General features: G+C 46.4%; 1 protein-coding gene across 1 annotated transcript; it reads left to right on the top strand.

Annotated features, from left to right (window-relative positions):
• Positions 1–1,266: 1,266 nt before the first annotated feature.
• On the top strand, positions 1,267–18,749 carry ABI3 (ABI family member 3). The gene is made up of 8 exons (XM_048516877.1): positions 1,267–1,620; positions 5,998–6,165; positions 8,419–8,595; positions 12,561–12,646; positions 13,199–13,285; positions 15,150–15,337; positions 16,307–16,441; positions 17,566–18,749. The coding sequence occupies exons 1-7, from the start codon at positions 1,504–1,506 to the stop codon at positions 16,438–16,440; spliced, it is 957 nt and encodes a 318-aa protein (XP_048372834.1). The 5' UTR covers positions 1,267–1,503; the 3' UTR covers position 16,441; positions 17,566–18,749.
• Positions 18,750–19,536: the final 787 nt, after the last annotated feature.

Genomic DNA, 19,536 nt, shown 5'->3' on the forward strand with positions numbered 1-19,536 from the left:
CTTTTTAAACTGTTACCATCTGGCAGACGATACAGGGCCCTCAGAACTAGGACAAAGAGGCTTAGAGACAGCTTCTACTCTAGAGCTGTGGCTATGCTAAACTCCGCTGCTTCATATTGATGTATTTGGGGCTGTGTAGGGATGGGTGGAGGATGTTGTATGAGTCTGAAATTGTGTGCATCGAGGAATGCTGCTGTAAATTTCGTTGTGCGTGCACAATGACAATAAAATGCTTATGCTTATGCTTATGCTTATGAGGTAGGTTAGGCTCAGCATGTGTCAAGGTCACCCGGCAAGCTTCCACGGCACAGTGGCAATTCGAAACCAGGTCTCCTAGATCCTTGCGTAACACTCTGACCTGCTCTGTATCCTGTTTATGGTGGTTTATAGTTTTGTGCAACTTGGTTTTACATTTGCAAGCCATCTTGAATCTTCAAAGCAAGTTGGGTATGTAAATTTGTAAAAATAGCAATGGCAGCATATCTTCATCTGCTGATTAATCCCACCCAGAGGAGAGCCTTGGCTACTGCAAGATGTAATGTGCGGCCATCAGCTCTGCTGGAGGGAAGATTTAAGAATATGGAACGTTCTAAAAGAGTTTGTTCATGTGGTATGACTACGGTTGAAACACTTGACCATTCTTTGTTTCTATGCCCTAAGTACAATAAGATACGCATGAAATACATGAATTCCATTTTCTTGCACTGTTCTCAGTGGCATGAATGTTATAAGATACCCAATCTCCTGAACAGCTCTGATGTACTCTTTTGTGAAACTGTTGCAAATTTTATACTGGAAATTAGTCATTTTAACTGTATTTCTTAACCTTTTTTTGTTTTAAAATTTTGTCCTGTTTTGTATGCCAATAAAGGCTTGTGTTGTTGTTGTAAAAATAGCTCTAATGGTTCTTTTTCTTTTGCTGAAGTTCTTGTTGTCTCAGGCTCAGTATTGTCCCAGCAGGGTCAGGATTACAAGAAGCATGGGCCCCAATGTGGTATGGCCACAAAAACCTCAGCTGTCTCTGTACCAAAACCATAGTCCCTTATGAAGGTATATTTGACATCTGCTTGCTGAATGGTGAAAACCAGCTCTCTCGGCTCCTGCAACCAAGATCTGTGATGAATAAAGCCCGCCTGTCACTAAAAATACCGGTTTCCTCTCTGGACAGTTTCTTTTCCACCCCAACATTTCCTCTGTTAAATCTTATCCCCTTTGTCCTTGTGACGCCAGGCACTTCTCAGATCTCGCATACAGAAGGCAGGTGTTCACACTCTCTGAGTAAAAGTGTCACCTCAGAGTTCTCGAGCAGTCGGAGGTCAGCAATCCATCTCCACCTAAGGGGAGGGAACAGTCCCTGCACGGAAGGCAACTCGAGTATAAGAGAGTCTCCAGATAGCCCATGTTTGCAATTGTGACGCCAGGAGCCGTGGAGTCCAGAACCACTCTGCTGAGACAGCGTGCCCGAAGGAGGAAGTGAGCAGACCAGACCGGCAACGTGGAGACATGTCTCAGTTCCAGAAGTTGATGGACAGCACCATCCCCAACGCGAGGGAGGTCCTGCGGGACAACTACAAGAACTTGCTCAAAGTGGCGGATTACTGTGAGAGCAACTACGAGGGGGTGAGTGGCAGCATGAGAAGATGAGGGCTGGCTCTACTGGCACCGACACGCTAGGCAGCTTTCTAGGATGCTGAAAGCCAAGAAAACAGCCAAGCTCATTATTTATTACATGTTTATATCCTCTCTCCCTGGTGAGGACATTCTCTCCTCCTCCATCTCATCCTCACAGAAGGACCACACTGCGAGCTAGATTCAGCTGGGAGAGAGGGACTTGCCCACAGCCACGCACTGAGCTGCCATGGCAAAGTGGTGGGAATTTGAACTCGGGTCTTCCAGATCCTAGTCTAACACTTTACCTCTTTCTTTCTCTCTCCCCCTCTCTTTTCTTTCTTTCTTTCTTTCTTTCTTTCTTTCTTTCTTTCTTTCTTTCTTTCTTTCTTTCTTTCTTTCTTTCTTTCTTTCTTTCTTTCTTTCTTTCTTTCTTTCTTTCTTCCTTCCTTTCTTCCTTTCTTTCTTTCCCCTCCTTCCTTTCTTTCTTTCCCCTCCTTTCTTTCTTTCTTTCCCCTCCTTTCTTTCTTTCTTTCTTTCTTTCTTTCTTTCTTTCTTTCTTTCTTTCTTTCTTTCTTTCTTTCTTTCTTTCTTTCTTTCTTTCTTTCTTTCTTTCTTTCTTTCTTTCTTTCTTTCTTTCTTCCTTCCTTTCTTCCTTCCTTCCTTCCTTCCTTCCTTCCTTCCTTCCTTCCTTCCTTCCTTCCTTCCTTCCTTCCTTCCTTCCTTCCTTCCTTCCTTCCTTCCTTCCTTCCTTCCTTCCTTCCTTTCTTTCTTTCTTTCATTTCTATGCTGCTTTTCTGTCCAATGAAAGCAAAATCATGCTTTTGCCATAATTTGCTTCCAATGCCCATGAAAAGAATGGCACCAGGATCTTCTGCAGAGTTTCCAGGGGGTTGTTAAGGGGTGTAGGAAGGAGGGCAGAATTGGTACAGCTCCATCTGGTCAAATCTGGGAGGCTATGCAGGGTCAGCGCTTGGAAGAGAGTCCACTAAGGAAGACTCTGCAGCAGAGGAAGGCAATTGCCAACCATCTCGGATTGATTAGTTGCTTTTAAAAAGGGATTGCCATAAGTCAGCTGTGACTTGATTGTGTTAGGTCTTGGAATTTGAATTCATAAATGAATTTTGGATGTGTGATTAGAAGTGTCTATTGAAGGTAATAATTTATATTCACAATAAGTGAGTTGCACTAGCTAGCTCTTCAAATGGGGAGTTGGCCGTTGGAACAGTCCAGTGCTTGCTTGTGCCTTCCAAAATACATACTCAATTCACATGGAAGTTATGTACCCTTAACCATGGAATCACGGGAGTCTTGTGGTGCTTTAAAAATGAATAAGTTTCTTCCGGGTTTATGTTTTCATGGAGCGGAGTCCACTTCTTCAGATGCTTTGGAAGAAGCAGACTAGCCCATGAGGGTCTGTGCTGGAATAAAATGTGTTTTTAATGTGCCACAAAACACCTGTTTGTTTTTTATATTTATGCCCCTCTAGATTTATTACTGTGAAATCAGACAGGTTCTAAAGAGGAACCCAGTTCTGCCTGCCTTTCAGTCTGTGTCACACACTCTGGAGCATTTGAATTTCACACCGAAGCGTCACAAACAACACCTCTCACATTTCCAAGTGTCTCACTTGACTTGTCATGATCCCCCCCTCCCTCTGTGGGTATATTTCTGCTGACTGGAGAACCAGGTTTGATTCCCCACCCCTCCATCTGTGTGGCGGAGGCTTATCTGGTGATCCAGATGTGTTTAAGCCCTCCTACATTCCTGCTGGGTGACCTTGGGCTAGTCACAGTTCTTTGGAACTCTCGTAGCCCCACCTACCTCACAAAGTGTCTGTTGTGGGGAGAGGAATGCTAAGGAGCTTGTAAGCCACCTTGAGTCTCCTTGCAGGAGAGAAAGGTGGGGTATAAATCCAAACTCCTCCTCCTCCTCCTCCTCCTCCTCCTCCTCTTCTTCTAATTAGGGGTGGGGAAAACAGTCTTTTCCCTACTCCCGATATGATTCTGAACAAGTGATCTGTAACTTACAAAAGCTTATACCATGCCAGAAATTTGGTTAGTCTTTAAGGTGCAACTGGACTCTTGGTTTTTTCCCTTGATACAATGATTGGTCTGATCATGTGCACTGGCCAAACTGCTACAAGGAATACTGCCAGTGTTTAGTTGCTAGTTAGAACAATGCCCAAAGCCCAGATTTGGCCAGAGTGACCATCCCTTCACCCTGAATGTTGGATCTTCCCACAAGATTTACATAATAAAGAAACATCACCAAACAAAAATTCAGTCCACATTTTGCAATGGGAAAGTTGTCACAATTTAGGATAGATAAGTGTGTGATGGGCTTGGATCACTGACATATCAATGCACATTCAAGCATTCATCTCCCTTTTGTTTATACCCTGCTTTCCCTCCAATGAGAACATAAGAACAAGCCAGCTGGATCAGACCAGAGTCCATCTAGTCCAGCTCTCTGCTACTTGCAGTGGCCCACCAGGTGCCTTTGGGAGCTCACATGCAGGATGTGAAAGCAATGGCCTTCTGCGGCTGTTGCTCCCGAGCACCTGGACTGTTGCTCCTGAGCACCTGGACTGTTAAGGCATTTGCAATCTCAGATCCAAAGTGGCTTACAATATCATTCTTTCTCCTCTGTTTTATCCTCACTGTGAGTTAGGTTAGGCTTAGAGAGAAAGGGAGAGTTAACTAGCCCAGGGGAAACCTGCAAGCTTCCGGAGCAGAGTGGGAAATCAAACCTGGGTCTCCTAGATCCTTATCAGCCACAGTAAGCACTGCACTTTGCATGTGGGATATCTTGCAGAGGGTAGCTCAAGAATTAAGTAAGCTGCATCTCAGTCTGGTATTCCTTGTGAGGACTACACATCAGAGGCGGAGCAAGGGGGAGCTGCACCCAGAGCGTGCGCACACCCCTGCTGTGGCGCTGTCCCCCCTGGAACGCCATGCCACGCCCCTGTCATGCCCCCTCTGCGGGCCAGCCACGCCCCCTCCACTACTTTGCCTGGGGCGTCGCGTCCCACCCACCCCGTTGGCGCTATGCCACTGTTACACATTCCCTGATGAGGGCTGCACAAAGTATCCACTGGCTTTTTGATACCGCACTGTAAACAAAGGACAGGTCCATACCACAGAAAGATCTGCTTCCCTAGGTAAAGTTGGGCGAGAAGTTGCATGTCATGCTTGAGCGATTGGAAACACATCTGTATTAGAGGTGTACATTTGGATAGTTATGATCCAAAACACTGTCTGAAACTTCCTGTTTAGTTTTGGAGGGGGGAAACCCCTACATTCCCTGCAATCAGCAATCTACTTGGTGATCCCTGGCCTGGAAGATGTCTGGCTGACCTCAATCAGGGCCAGGGCATCTTTGGCCTTTGCCCCTACCTATTGGAATGTTACCTGTGGGACCTGATGAAATTCCACTGGGCCTTTAAGCAGTGGTGGGATCCAAAATTTTAGTAACAGGTTCCCATGGTGGTGGGATTCAAACAGTGGCGTAGCGCCAATGGAGCTGGGCGGGGCACGATGGGGGCGTGGCCGGGCATTCCGGGGGCGGGGCATTAATAATTTCTCTGTTACTGTAAAAAACTTTTACTGTAAAAAAAAAGTTCCTAATTTCCAGCTGGTATCTTTCTGTCCATAATTTAAACTCATTATAGCAAGTCCTATCATCTGCTGCCAACAGAAACAACTACTTCTCCTCTAATTGACTCCCTGTCAAACACTTAATACTTTCAAATACTTAATGTTGTTTCTAGAAATCAAAAGAAGAATACTTTCCTTAAACAAGGAACTTTACCATATTTCTAAAACATGTTTTTAAAACAGCCCAACAGGGAGAATTATCCCGTTTTCTACCTTCGCTAACCAGCCACATAGGAAACAACAGGACTTTATGATTTTTGGACCTGATGGAATTTCTAACGGAAAAGCAGACCCAATTAGTAACCCCCTCTCGGCACAAACAAATAATTAGTAACCCACTCTTGGGAACTAGTGAGAACCTGCTGGATCCCACCTCTGCCTTTAAGCTATTTCACCAGGCTTAAAGCTAAGGCGGCTACAGTTGTGCCATCTGAATGGTCTCCTTCTCCCCTCTGTTGTTTATATTGGTGGGATTATTAAATTGTGCAGTTGAATGGAATCCGATTTTATTTGCCATCTGGGTTTTAATCGTTGTCATTTATGGCTGTATGTTTTGATAGCATTTCAAATGTTTGAAGCGGCCCTGAGTCCGCAAGGGGAAGAGCCATGGGATATGAAAACAAACAAACACATATCCAAATGCGCCTACTGCTCTGTATAACCTGCTGCTGTTTTGATGTGTCACCTAGTTCTCACACTTTTAATAATACCAAGAAAAAAAAATATCTAGGCACAAGACAAGCGGAAAGCTTTGGAGGAAACCATGGCCTTCACAACTCAATCTTTAGCCAGCCTGGCCCAGCAAATCAGCACCCTGGCCCAGGACATCCTCGGCATTCTAGACATGCAGGCCGCTGAGGTGCGGCAGGTGGAGGGCGACATCTGCTCCGTTGCACAGGTGAGTGAGAAAGCCATTTAAACGGCCTTGGTGAAAGGTGCGAAAGAGATGTTTGTGAGCGTTAAGATGTGCGGGTTGAGCCTTCACTTTGGGCAGATCTGTGTCCTATCGTCATGTTCCTATTAGTAATCTTGACAGGATTTGGCAAAATCCTTGCTACTATACTGTTGTGTGATGTGTAACAGACTGCAAGAAGAAGAAGAGGAAGAGGAAGAAGAGGAAGAAGAGGAAGAGGTAGAAGAAGAAGAAGAAGAAGAAGAAGAGGAGGAGGAGGAGGAGGAGCTTGGAGTCATATTCCCCCTTTCTCTCCTTTAAGGGGCTTACAATCTCCTTTCCCTTCCCCCCTCCATCCAAACTCTCCTCCTCCTCCTTCCTTGCATGTCTGTTTTTTTTTTTTTTGCAAAAAGCACAATATAGGCAAGCCTTGGACGCTGAGTCAGTCCAAAGGATTTCTCTTCCACCTCCCCTCCCTCCTAAGTGGAATTTTGGGTGGTTCACGCCACATTCTTGGACATCAGAGCCTTCTTCCTGTTACTGGAGAGATGTGCCTGATTGCTTTTCCTGTTTCCCAGAGAATAATACCCTATTAAACAAAAACAATAGTGGATCAGGAAACATCAATGGAAGGAATTAATCACTCTCTCCAAATGCTTCTAAAACCTAAGGTTAGTTCTTTTTCCTATGGCTAAGGAATGGGGTGGGACAATCTCAAAGAGTAACGATTTACCTTTGTCACTCATTTGAACTTCCTGACACTGAACTGCAGAACATGCCGTGCTAAAATCGTGACTTCCTAGTTCTTTCTCCTGTGCCTGCAAAGGGCTGAACTGCGTAGGCCAAGTAATCCCATTGGTCCCCAAATGATTTATGTGCAAGTGGCAGGGGAGAAATATTTGTTTTTGTCTCTCAATAGATGAGTTAGCATGTATTTGTGCTCCCATGTTGGGTTGTTTTTTACGCTATCTGTGTGTTTTAAAAGTTATGTATTTATGCTGTTTTAAATGTTTATATTTATGGTATTTATTTGATTGTTTCATTGTGAGCCGCCTTGAGTCTTGGAGATATGGTGGGGAATAAATGTGAGAGATAGATAGATAGATAGATAGATAGATAGATAGATAGATAGATAGATAGATAGATAGATAGATAGATAGATAGGTAGGTAGGTAGGTAGGTAGGTAGGTAGGTAGGTAGGTAGGTAGGTAGGTAGTGCTGAGACTGAGACAGTGTCTACCTCTTCCCTGCAAACACAGAATTACACAGTTGACTACTGGTACTTATGAATGGTCTGTGGTGTGATTCTGCATTCGTTCTGAAGAGGTAGATATTGACTCAGCCTCGGTTCTACTATATACAAGCTAACGTTGCGTGGTAGAAGAAGAAGAGTTTGGATTTACGCCCTACCTTTCTCTCCTGTAAGGAGACTCAAGGTGACTTGCAAGCTCCTTTCCCTTCCTCTCCCCACAACAACCTTGTGAGGTAGGTGGGGCTGAGAGAGCTAAGAAGAACTGTGACTAGCCCAAGGTCACCCAGCAGCAATGTAGGAATTCAGAAACACATCTGGTTCACCAGATAAGCCTCCATCACTCAGGTGGAGGAGTGGGGAATCAAACCCGGTTCTCCAGATTAGAATCCACCTGCTCTTAACCATTACACCACACTGGCTCTCATATGCATTTTAAAGATAGGCAGCCAGTGTGGTTAAGAGCAGCAGTCTCTGATCTGGAAAACTGGTTTGATTCCCCATTCCTCCACTTGAAGCCTGTTGGGTAACCTTGGGCCAACCGCAATTCTCTCAGCTCACACCAAGGCAGGCCATGGCAAACCACCTGTGAATGTCTCTTGCCTTGAAAACCCTACAGGGTTGCTATAAATCAGCGGTGACTCGGCAGCATTGTTCATCACCACCGCCACCACCACTTTAGGGATACGAGTTCGACTGAACTGAAGAGGGACTATATTACATAGAATTCCGCTTAGTATTCCCAACATGGTCTTACCAATGAACAGCCTGATGCAAACGAGTGCCAAAGGAAGCTGATCCCTATGGCATTTCGTGTTTTGATACAAAGAGAAGGAAGTAAGGAATTGCTGGCCTCCGTTTGCCGAAAGGTTGAGTAAGCCCTGCTTAGTTAACAATCAGAGGAGCTATTGAGTTTCAGAAGGATTGTTCCAGTGAAACAAACCCCTCCATAGCTCCTTCTGCAGCCCCCAAATAAAGCCCTCCCTCCTCTAAAGAACTCTTTTCCATAGGTGGTGGAAATGCACAAGGAGAAAGTAGCCCGCCAACAGATCGGGATGCTTACGGTTTGCAAGAGATTTCCACACTACCAGAAAATCATCTATCCGAACCAGCTTCAGCCCTTGGAACCGTATTATAGGAAACCACTGAATTTTAGCAGTTTGGATGACGTCGGACACGGGATCAAGGTAAGAGCAAGAATGGATGCATCCCTGTCCTCTCCGCTGAGCTGAGATACATCAGCAGATGCAGGAAAGTACAGGTGTCATGATACAGATGTTATTGCTACAGTCCTCAGCAGAGTTACCCCTTCATAAGCCAATTGACTTAGAAGAGTGTGTAGCTTCATTTAGAATTGTAATATACAGAACTGGGGAGGCAACTTTGAACATAAATGTGTTGCCGTTTTTGTAGCCCTTTGAATGTTTGCTGATGAATGTCTTAACCAAATCCCAGAAGTGGAATGTGGCGGAGGAACAAGGTGTTGGAATACTGAGCTGGTAGAAAGCAGGGAGTCCCTTTGAACTGAGGCGGTGGATTCCCATGTCGACTATCCCTTTGCTGAAGAAATGTCATGGATAGATAATAACATAGGAGGGCGAAAGCATCTGCCCACTTCTCTTCATTTGTGGTGCTGGGTTTCTGTTTGCAGGAGTTTTTTAATACAGCAGGTTATTGCAAAATGAGATCCTGCCTGTTCAGTTGAACACGATCCTTTTATTACTCACGACATCGTCCTTTTTTGCTTTGGCTGACAAAAAGATAAAGGCCAAACGAGTTACAAAGAGTGTAGCATGACTCAGGTCCCTCCCACACATGCAGAATGATGCACTTTCAGTCCACTATCACAATGGTTTGCGAGTGGATTTTGCTATTCCGCACAGACAAATCCAGCTGCAAAGTGGATTGAAAGAGGATTGAAAGTGCATTATTCTGCATGTGCGGAAGGGGCCTCAGTTACTGACTTGATTTTTGTATGTTGTGAGATTGTAGCATTATTTAAGGTGTGCTGTTTTAACGATCTGATTTCTGTGTGTTTAATTTAATTTTACACTCTTGCGGGTAATTGTTAAGTGGCCTCTGTGCAGAAACGATCAATATGACTTGAAATAAGCCTGCTTTTCCTGATGTTTGCTGGTTGAAAATGTGTGGTTTGTTTCACATGAGAAGATACGGGCTGCCTAGGAGGTTTGATGATTTATTCAGAAACAGAAAATAAGCAATAGACAGTGAGTCTACTATCACTTCCTCTGTGGAAAAACTGAGTGTGGGTGGACACAGAGCTATTATTTTCTCCCTTAAACAAACTGAAATACTAAAAAGAACAGAGAGCGATTGGTAGTTTCACCTTCAGGGGTTCAGGAAAAAACAAAGGCCACCAAAGTACATTGGACCTGTGCTTGGCTTCCTAAAGGGGAAATAATAACTTTTGAAAAATCTCGCTCTCATGATGGCAAAGAAAACTTTCAAAGAAAAAAAATGTGGGCAATGACTTTTGAAGGAATTGATGCCCTATGACAGTGGTGGCGAACCTATGGCACGGGTGCCAGAGGTGGCACTCAGAGCCCTCTCTGTGGGCACGCTGCAGAGTTCGTCATGTGATAATAGTGTAATTATTTCAGGGAGATTATTAGCATTGAACCTAAGACCTAGTTTGGGGAAGCAGTGTAGGTAACCCTGTTAAGTGCTGTTAAACCCTACTGATTTTCATGAGAAGAACAAAAGCATGATCCTTTGCCTGGGAATAAGCTCGGTTGCTGGCAATGGGGTTTGCTTCTGAGTAAACCCTCCTAAGGTCGTGATTCACCTGTTCGAAGCGTTGCATGGTTGCTTCAAAGCAAAGTCACCGACAACCACCAAGCTTGTTCCCGAGTAATGCGCGCCTTGAAGCCAACCATTTTTTCTATACTAAAACCTCAGAGTTCAGGTTAAATTGCCATGTTGGCGCTTTGCAATAAATAAGTGGGTTTGGGGTTGCAGTTTGGGCACTCGGTCTCGAAAAAGTTCGCCATCACTGCCCTATGAGGAGAGACTTAGGGAGCTGGGTATGTTTAGTTTGGTTAAGAGGTGACCTGATAGCCATGTTTAGATATTTGAAGGGATGTCATGTTGGTGAAGGCGCAAGCTTGTTTTCTGCTGCTCTGGACCAGGGGTAATGGGCCCAAGGTGAAGGAAAAGAGATTCCACCTAAACATCAGGAAAAATTTCCCGACAGTAAGGACTATTCGGCATGCACTACCTCAGAGTGTGGTGGAGTCTCCTTCTTTGGAGGTTTTTAAGAGAGGCTGGATGGCCATCTGTCAGGAGTGCTTTGATTGTGTGTTCCTGCATGGCAGGGGGCTGGACCTGATGGCCCTTGGGGTCTCTCCCAACACTGTGAGTCTATGAAAACACCACAGAGTCACCATAAGTTGACTGCAACTTGAGGACACTTTACACACACACAGCCCCATCCAAGACAGGAGCAATCTCAAGTCCCTGGTCTGTCGTTCTACTAAGCCAGACAACCTCTGTATTGTCCGAATTAAGTTTCGGCTTGTTTGCCCTCATCCAGCCTGTTGCTGACTCCACTGGTTCAGAATGTCAACAGCATCCTTGGAACTGGGTGGAAAAGAAATGTGGAGCAAGATATCATCTGCATAATGGGGGACCCCACAGCCCAAATCTCCTGATGACTTCTCCCACAAATATTACACAGATATTAAACCACATGGAGGATGAGATGGGATCTTGCAGAACCCCACAGATCTCTAGCAGGATGTTCTTGTCTAAAAACCTCCAGGAATGGGATGTGCTCATGCTGAATTGGGCCCCCTGGAAACAGGAGGTATCAGGATAGGAGTTGGCACCTTTGCACCCAGCCAGCCCAGCGTAACTCCTTATTGAGGCCTCCAAATCCCTAACATTTCTTTTTCTCACTATCAGGGCTATTAAATGTGCAATGTGCCACACAGCAGGCGCAGAGCCTTGCAGGGGATATGTTAACTAGGGACACAAGCTGAGCTTCTTCCTCTGGGCTTGGCAAGCTAGCTCGATGAGAAAAGGAGAATCGGGCTGCCAGCCGTGGCCAGCCATCTCGGTCGATCTAGACCACAAGCGTCTGCAAATGATGAGTACAGAGGCATTCTGAGCAGAGAGGAAGCTCTGTGTGAGTTCTCGGTTCCCATGTCAGTGTCTGCTTTTGCAGTTGTGTTCTCACCGCAGCTGAGACCGTGGCCACAGCCCGGGGGGGGGGGGGGGGGCTTGCAGGCTTCAGCTTGCCTTTAAGAACATAAGAAAGAGCCTGCTGGATCAGACCAGAGTCCATCTAGTCCAGCACTCTGCTACTCGCAGTGGCCCACCAGATGCCTTTGGGAGCTCACATGCAGGATGTGAAAGCAATGGCCTGCTGCTGCTGCTGCTCCCGAGCACCTGGTCTGCTAAGGCATTTGCAATCTCAGATCAAGGAGGATCAAGATTGGTAGCCATACATCGTCGTCTCCTCCATAAATCTGTCCAAGCCGCATTTAAAGCTGTCCAGGTCAGTGGCCATCACCACCTCTTATGGCAGCATATTCCAAACACCAATCAAACGTTGCATGAAGAAAAGTTTCCTTTGATTAGTTCGAATTCTTCCCCCCAGCATTTTCAATGGATGCCCCCTGGTTCTAGTAATGTGAGAAAGACAGAAAAATTTCTCTGTCAACATTTTCTATCCCATGCATAATTTTATAACTTCAATCATATCCCCCCTCAGCCGTCTCCTCTCCAAACTAAAGAGTCCCAAACGCTGCAGCCTCTCCTCATAAGGAAGGTGCTCCAATCCGTCAATCATTCTTGTTGCCCTTCTCTGCACTTTTTCTATCTCTTCGATATCCTTTTTGAGATGTGGCGACCAGAACTTTCTTGGCATGCAGCTTCAGCTGAGCTGGACCAAAAGTCCAAGGAACAATGTTTGTGTTGGGAGTGGGGGGCTAAAGACACGACCCAGTTTTACTACAGGTATACCCCTGTAGCATTATTTTTCCCCTTATGCAAACAACTTTTAAAAAGCAGAATGATAAATGTCTTATTTGGGAAACCATTCGTGGTGCATGAACCTTCTGGGAAATAGACTAAGATTTTCTTCTACCCAGGTACCCCTTTCATCTTTCCCCTCTCATTCCACCTTTAGGATCAAAGCACACAGCTGGCCAGAACAGGGACTTTATCCAGGAGAGGACCCAAAACATCTGCAGGGCAGTCTCCTGGGAGCCTCAGGTAGGGTTGCATCATCTAGAGGCACCGGAGTCTCATTTTGTTTGATGGCGCAGTTGACTGCTCCACCAAGAGTCTAGCTAAACAATACAGGTGAGACGCGTCAGGTGAGGTCTGCCCAAATTATATGGCTGCAAGGAGGACTCCGCTCAGAAAACAGCAGAAACCCGCTGCCGGGAGTCCTGTCGGTACCTTGCTTGGGGTTGCATTGAGCCCGAGAGAGGGGCAAACAGAGTCCTCCCCTCCAGCAACTGTCTCCGCTGGCAAAAACGGCACAGGAAGGAAACCCCCACACAGCATTCAGAGCTGTATCAAGTGGCAGAACACTTTCTAAGGTGAATTCCCTGGCTGACCCATGGCTGTAAGTCCAGGTGGGGGCTACCCTGAGTCAACTGGAGTCGCGTATATCATTTATATCGTTTATCTGGGACCACAAATTGTGCCACTTTGTTCCTTGCACAAGACGGGAGGGAAATAAAACCCCTTTCAAAGTGGAGCGGTAGTTATCAATGGCAAAAGTTTTAGTCAACTATAATCCATGTCTTTTGGATTTAGGAGAAGCCACCGGTCCCTGGAGCCAATACAGACCCCAGTCATCCCAGATGCCAAACTACTATCAGCTTCATCAGAGTCACCCCTGAGGTACCGCATCCAGGATGCCAACATCAGAGAGAATGGAATTGTGGGAGGGACAGTAAATGGAAAGGGAATTTCCTCAGTGCTTTTCGTTACAGATCCAATTGCTCTCAATTGAAGTAGTCTGGCTTGAGGCTGAGATAATTTTGGAGATTGCTTGAAGCAGAATCAGCATTGCAAACTTTGTTTGGCTGTAACGAAGAAGTAGAAGTGTGACTTTTTCTCTCTCTTCGCAGGGAAAGCGAAGGGTAGGGAGGGGGCTTGTAGTTGTGCTAGATGAGGGAGAATCCATATCACCACAGAAATAATGAAATAAAATATAGAAAAAAATAAAACAAAGAAATAAAACAAAATAATAAAATAGCACAAATTGGTGTTCAATCCTCCCTTATGTCTTCTTAAACCCAGATATGTATGACACGGTCTTCCTCACTGTATAGGTGAGGACAGGTATCCTGTCCTATGTATCCTTTCCTCTAATGTAGGTGCCTCTTCCTTCAATGGAACAGCCTCAGTGCTGAAATATAGCTCCTTAAACTGGAGACATTTCCTCCAACCTAATGAAAAGATTTAGGCCCCTCCACTATACAATGGGGAATAATAGAGACACACAGATTTGAGTATCATCAAGAAAATTTTCTTGCTAAATGGAGTGGTAGGATATTTGCCAGGCTCTTTTTCCACAAAAAGATCTCAGGAGATGTGTGAATTCATCGGCCACTTCTTCCTGGCCCTTCGCTGTGGTGGAATGCTCCATGGGTCCTAGGTTTCTTTTAAGGCAATGGAGAGGTGGGGAGACAGTGGGCCAGTAACACACTAACATCAGGGTTGTGATGTCATGCTGGCTTATTACACCTCCATGAGCAATACAGTTTAGTTGTGGCCTTGATTGCGTGTGCTCGAATGTTCCCATAAACCTAAGGTGACCAGAAATTGTCACCTTTGTGATCTGGGACGGGGACGGGGAAGCGGCCGCGCGCACGGGCTTCTGGGGCTTGCCGTTTGCCATCCTGTGACAGAGCGGCAAACGGCAAGCCCCAGAAGGCCATGCACTCCTGCGGCCGGGCGCACGGGAGGCTGCCGCACTGCCTTGCGCCCCAAGCCTCCCAAAAATCGGGACAATTTGTAGAAGCCGCGGGACACGGGACAAATTGTCCAAAGGCGTGACGGTCCCGCCAAAAGCGGGACGGCTGGTCAGCCTACACAAGCCGTTGGGACCGGCCAAAACAGTTATTATTCATAATTTTTTTAAAAGAACAAATGGCAGCCAACATGTACAAGCGCAAGTTAGGATTTCAAAAGAGAAAAGAAAAGAAAAGGAAGAGCCACTCTACTGTGAGGAAAGGGGCCGGCAGACGTCATTTCAACTGTGTGAATACTGAAAGTGTAAATAATGGCGTAAGTACCTGGAAGCGTAGGGGTTTGGCCATGGGTAAATGGGGTCCTGAGTCCCCCTGACCCAACATATAGTTCAAGGGTCCCCAATATAGTTCCCATGGATGTCATGGCGCCTGCTGACACCGTTTTTGGTGTGTCCCAATCATTTTTAGGAAGTGCGCGGGGCTAGGTAGAACTTTTGCCCTGCAAGGCGTCTAATTGACTACTGATTGGCTGTGCAGAATTTTTTTAATGTTGCTTTGTCATTAGCTGCCACCACAGTATCAGGATCTACACTGTTTTACTGAAGTTAAGCAGAGGCAATCGTTTTGTGGCTGTCTCTGTTTCCTGCAGCAGCCATTTTGTGGGCAGCCATTTTGTTGGTGTGCCCACCATGCCGTGTCAGAAGTTCAAAGTTCCCAAGGCTCAAAAAGGTTGGGGACCCCCGATATAGACATTCCCCCGAATCTGTCCCTTGTTTTGACTGTTGCAGCAATTCTCTCGGAGTGATAGGCAGCACCACCATGAAGGCACCGACTGAACCTCCTCCCCCACCGCCTTCTTTTCTGTCCTCATTTCCTCCTCCAATGGAAGACGACGCCTTTCCTCCTGAAGCAGATATATTGCCGCCACCACCTCTTTCGATGGATGATTTGCCTCCACTGAATCTGTCTGCACTTGGTAAGACACATTTTCAAAAATGGGATTCAAAATCAGCTCAGGTGAGTGGGAACTCAGAAGACAGTCTGCTGTACCTGTAAGAATTGGTATTGGCTTCAGAATTCAGCATCCAGGGAACATTGTACATCAGGCTGACCAGACGTCCCGCCTTCAAACAATTTGTCCCGCGCCCCGCAGGTTATTTCATAATTTCGTCCCCGAGCTTTTTGGGAGGCTGCTTCGATCTGCCTTAGCTACACGCATGCCTCAGGGAGCATGAGCCTTCTTGGGGCCTTGCTGCTTCCCGCCTTCCCTGTGACAGGGCGGGAAACAGCAAGCCCCAAAAGGCAGTGTGCTCCTGCGGCTGCGCGCGCATGCGGCCGCCTACCCCCCCGTCCCGGTTCACAAAGGTGACCATCTGGTCACCTTACTGTACATTAAATTAAAAAAGGAGTAAGTATTTCTGTGTCATCCTTGCAATAAGGACCTGATAACCCAGTAAAATTTCAGAAGTGGGTAGGGTGCTGAGAAGGGCCGACAGTGGCCGATGGTTGGTTGGGAGCTTCAGTGCCCTGTATAATTCTGTCTCTCTTCCACAACTAACAGAACAGCACATACAGACACATTTGATTTACTTCTGCATGTGAGACAACCCACAGCTTCCTGAGAGCCAGCGTGGTGTAGTGGTTAAGAGCAGGTGGATTCTAATCTGGAGAACCGGGTTTGATTCCCCTCTCCTCCACCTGAGTGATGGAGGCTTATCTGGTGAACCAGATGTGTTTCTGAATTCCTACATTGCTGCTGGGTGACCTTGGGCTAGTCACAGTTATTTGGAACTCTCTCCGCCCCACCTGCCTCACCAGGTGTCTGTTGTGGGGAAAGGAAGGGAAAGGAGTTTGGAAGCCACCTCGAGTCTCCTTACAGGAGAGAAAGGGGGGGATATAAATCCAAAACTCTTCTTCACTCTTCTCTCCTCTGATTTCATTGCAGATCTGGATTTCCCAGCATCCCCTCCTCCACCACCTCTGGACATTACTGATTTCCAACCACTGGGACCTCCGGTCCTGCCTCCTCCACCTCCTCCGGAAATGTTTCCCTGGGCCCTGGATTCCCATCAGGAATAAGGTACCTTGCTAAAGAGCTACCAGGGGTGTACAATTCTCTCTTCCTACTGACAAAAGGGCTGCAGGGGTCATTATAATTGAGAGCTGGTGGAACTCAGCACCATTATGCAAGGCTGATATGATTCAGTAGCAAGTAGAGCAGCCCCTCACAGGGGGTCTCTCAGCTTGGCTTTGGCCTGTAACGTCGAGCAGAAGCTTGCCCATTGGCATTACCACCCACTGGCACTATTATGGCTCACCTTCATTTGCTTCTGACTGCCAGGGACCTCCTGGGTAGCAGCCTTCTGGGAGCTTCCCCATTAAGTGAAATGGTCGATCTGGCCACAGGGACACCCCTTGCACCCGATTCCAGCTACTGGGGAATCAGGGCAGTTATCCACCCAGTACCGATGACACACCTTACAAGAACCTCTGATTTTAGTAAAGATTGGGTTAGGGGGTCCAGTTTTATTGACCCCCAAATGGAGTAAAAATGGGGGGGGGTGGCAGTAAAATTGGAACCCCAGACCCAAGGGGCAGCAGTGGTGTAGGAGGTTAAGAGCTCGTGTATCTAATCTGGAGGAACCGGGTTTGATTCCCAGCTCTGCCACCTGAGCTGTGGAGGCTTATCTGCAGAATTCAGATTAGCCTGTACACTCCCACACACGCCAGCTGGGTGACCTTGGGCTAGTCACAGCTTCTCGGAGCTCTCTCAGCCCCACTTACCTCACAGGGTGTTTGTTGTGAGAGGGGAAGGGCAAGGAGATTGCAAGCCCCTTTGAGTCTCCTACAGGAGAGAAAGGGGGGATATAAATCCAAACTCTTCTTCTTCTTCTTTACCAAATTTGGGGTGCTTCTAAGGAAAGCAACGATGCTGCACATTTGCCCTAAAAATGGCTAACCTGGAGCCTCCCAAAGATTCCCTGTAGCTTCAATGGTGGCTATGGAAAAGCCCAGAAAACCCCCCCAAAAAGATTTTTTTTTTGCATTTTTGGATTCAGCCTTTTGGGCTTCTGTTTAAAGAAGTTTTTTTTAATTCGGGAAAGCGGAATGCACACCCCGACCAATGACTCCACATTTGTCACTGGATCTCATTGCTGCTTCTCTTCCACTGACTCTCCCTTTCTGCTCTATCTTTGGTCGCAGTGGTGACCCTCTATCCTTACAGGTGGCAGGAAGAGAACCAGCTGCCATTTGAAGAAGGGACATTCTTAATGTGACCCGAGAGTACTCTGCTGGCTGGTGCGAGGGGGTCAGCAGTGATGCCAAGGACTCGTTCCCAGGAAGCTAGTCAAGCCTCTGCACTGACGGAGATGGGAGAAAAGCTGGCGCTTCTGTTGCCAAGCCGTGTGGATAATGGTTCGCCAACAGGCTCATTTAATTCAGATGACTTGCCGTGACACTGGAGTGAGCAGGCTGGAGTTATCCTGGCTGGGTGGAGACTGCTCTCCTAAGCCAGGTTTGCCCATAATACAGCAGGGTAGCAGGTTAAGGATAGCTCAGCCATCTCTTTGGCCCCTTCCGCACATGCAGAATAATCCACTTTCAATGCACTTTGCAGCTGTGCGGAATAGCAAAACCCACTTGCAAACAGTTGTGAAAGTGGATTGAAAGTGCTTTATTCTGCATGTGCGGAAGGGGTCTTTGTCTATAGTTAATAGAAAGACATGTGGCTTAGTAATTACTTGCCCCCCCCCCACCCCCGGCTGCCCTGTCTTTAAGCAGCTATTGAAGCATAGGCCACAATCCCATTCTGCCTAGCCTCTTGTAACAATTAAACATCCCTAAAGTGCACTTGTGTGGTCTTTTCCCCTGAGCTTCCAGCAGGTAGTGTTACTGCATTATTTGGGTCTACTTAAAGCACATGTGTCAAACTCGTGGCCCTCCAGATGTTATAGACTACAGTTCCCATCACCCCCTGCCAGCATCGGCAGGGGATGATGGGAACTGTAGTCCATAACATCTGGAGGGCCACGAGTTTGACACCTATGACTGAAAGGAATGACAAACACAAGAGGAGCAAGGCTTTGTCAGGAAGACACAAGATTGGAGAGTGGGTCTAAAGTTGAACATTGCTTTAAGTAATTCCGGAAGGAGCTCATTCTTTTAGAAATGCACAAATGTGCTCACAATGGGCACCCAGTCTCTGTGAGAGCGGCAGCGGACATTTAAACAAGCTGCTGCAAAACTTCAAAGAATAGAACAAAAAACAGGGAGCTTTGGTTTACTATTTATAAAAAACACCGCCAGTCCTGCCGCCATAGACGGTTACCATCTACAGTGAAGGACTGTATCTGTAGACTGTGCTTTATTACACCGTTGAAAAAAGAATTCGTGAACCCTAACTGGTCTTATTTATACAACTGTTTCCTGTATATGTACATTGTTATTGGTTTTGTGTATGTACATTATGTATCTTCATGTATGTTCACCTATCACTTCACTTAGTAAGTTTCGAAGTTTGTGTGCGTGGAGGCCAAGAAAGCCGATGCAATTTTGGGCTGTATCAATAGGAGTATAGTGTCAAGATCGAGGGATGTAATTGTACCTCTCTATTCTGCATTGGCGAGACCTTACCTGGAATATTGTGTGCAGTTCTGGGCACTGCAATTCAAGAAGGATGTTGACAGGCTGGAACGGGTCCAGAGGAGGGCAACCAAAATGGCAAAAGGTCTGGAGTCCATGTCCTACGAAGAGAGGCTTAGGGAGCTGGGGATGTTTGGAGAAGTGAAGGTTAAGGGGGACATGATAGTTATGTTTATACATTTGAAGGGATGCCATGTCAAAGAGGGAGCAAGTTTGTTCTCTGCTGCCTCAGAAACTAGGACACGTAGTAATGGATTCAAGGTGCAGGAAAAGAGATTCCACCTAAACATTAGCAAGAACTTCTTGACTGTCAGGACTGTTCAACAGTGGGATTCACTGCCTTAGAGAGTTGTGGAGTCTCCTTCTTTGGAGGTTTTTTAAACAGAGGCTGGATGATCATCTGTCGGGAGTGCTTTGATTGTGTGTTCCTGCATGGCAGGGGGTTGGACTGGATGGCCCTTGGGGTCTCTTCCAGCTCTGATTCAGTGACTGGTAGTGTTTTTTTTTTTTTTTTGGTAAATCATTATTCAG

The sequence above is a fragment of the Sphaerodactylus townsendi genome, linkage group LG15 (assembly GCF_021028975.2).
Source record: "Sphaerodactylus townsendi isolate TG3544 linkage group LG15, MPM_Stown_v2.3, whole genome shotgun sequence".
In the NCBI taxonomy this organism is placed as follows: Eukaryota; Metazoa; Chordata; class Lepidosauria; order Squamata; family Sphaerodactylidae; genus Sphaerodactylus; species Sphaerodactylus townsendi.

Excerpts from the sequence above, each read along its gene's own strand:
- ABI3 (XM_048516877.1), top strand. The coding sequence starts at position 1,504 with ATGTCTCAGTTCCAGAAGTTGATGGACAGCACCATCCCCAACGCGAGG. Across the intron at positions 1,621-5,997 it reads GTGAGAGCAACTACGAGGGG|GCACAAGACAAGCGGAAAGC; the intron begins GTGAGTGGCAGC and ends AAAAATATCTAG. Across the intron at positions 13,286-15,149 it reads TCATCAGAGTCACCCCTGAG|CAATTCTCTCGGAGTGATAG; the intron begins GTACCGCATCCA and ends TGACTGTTGCAG.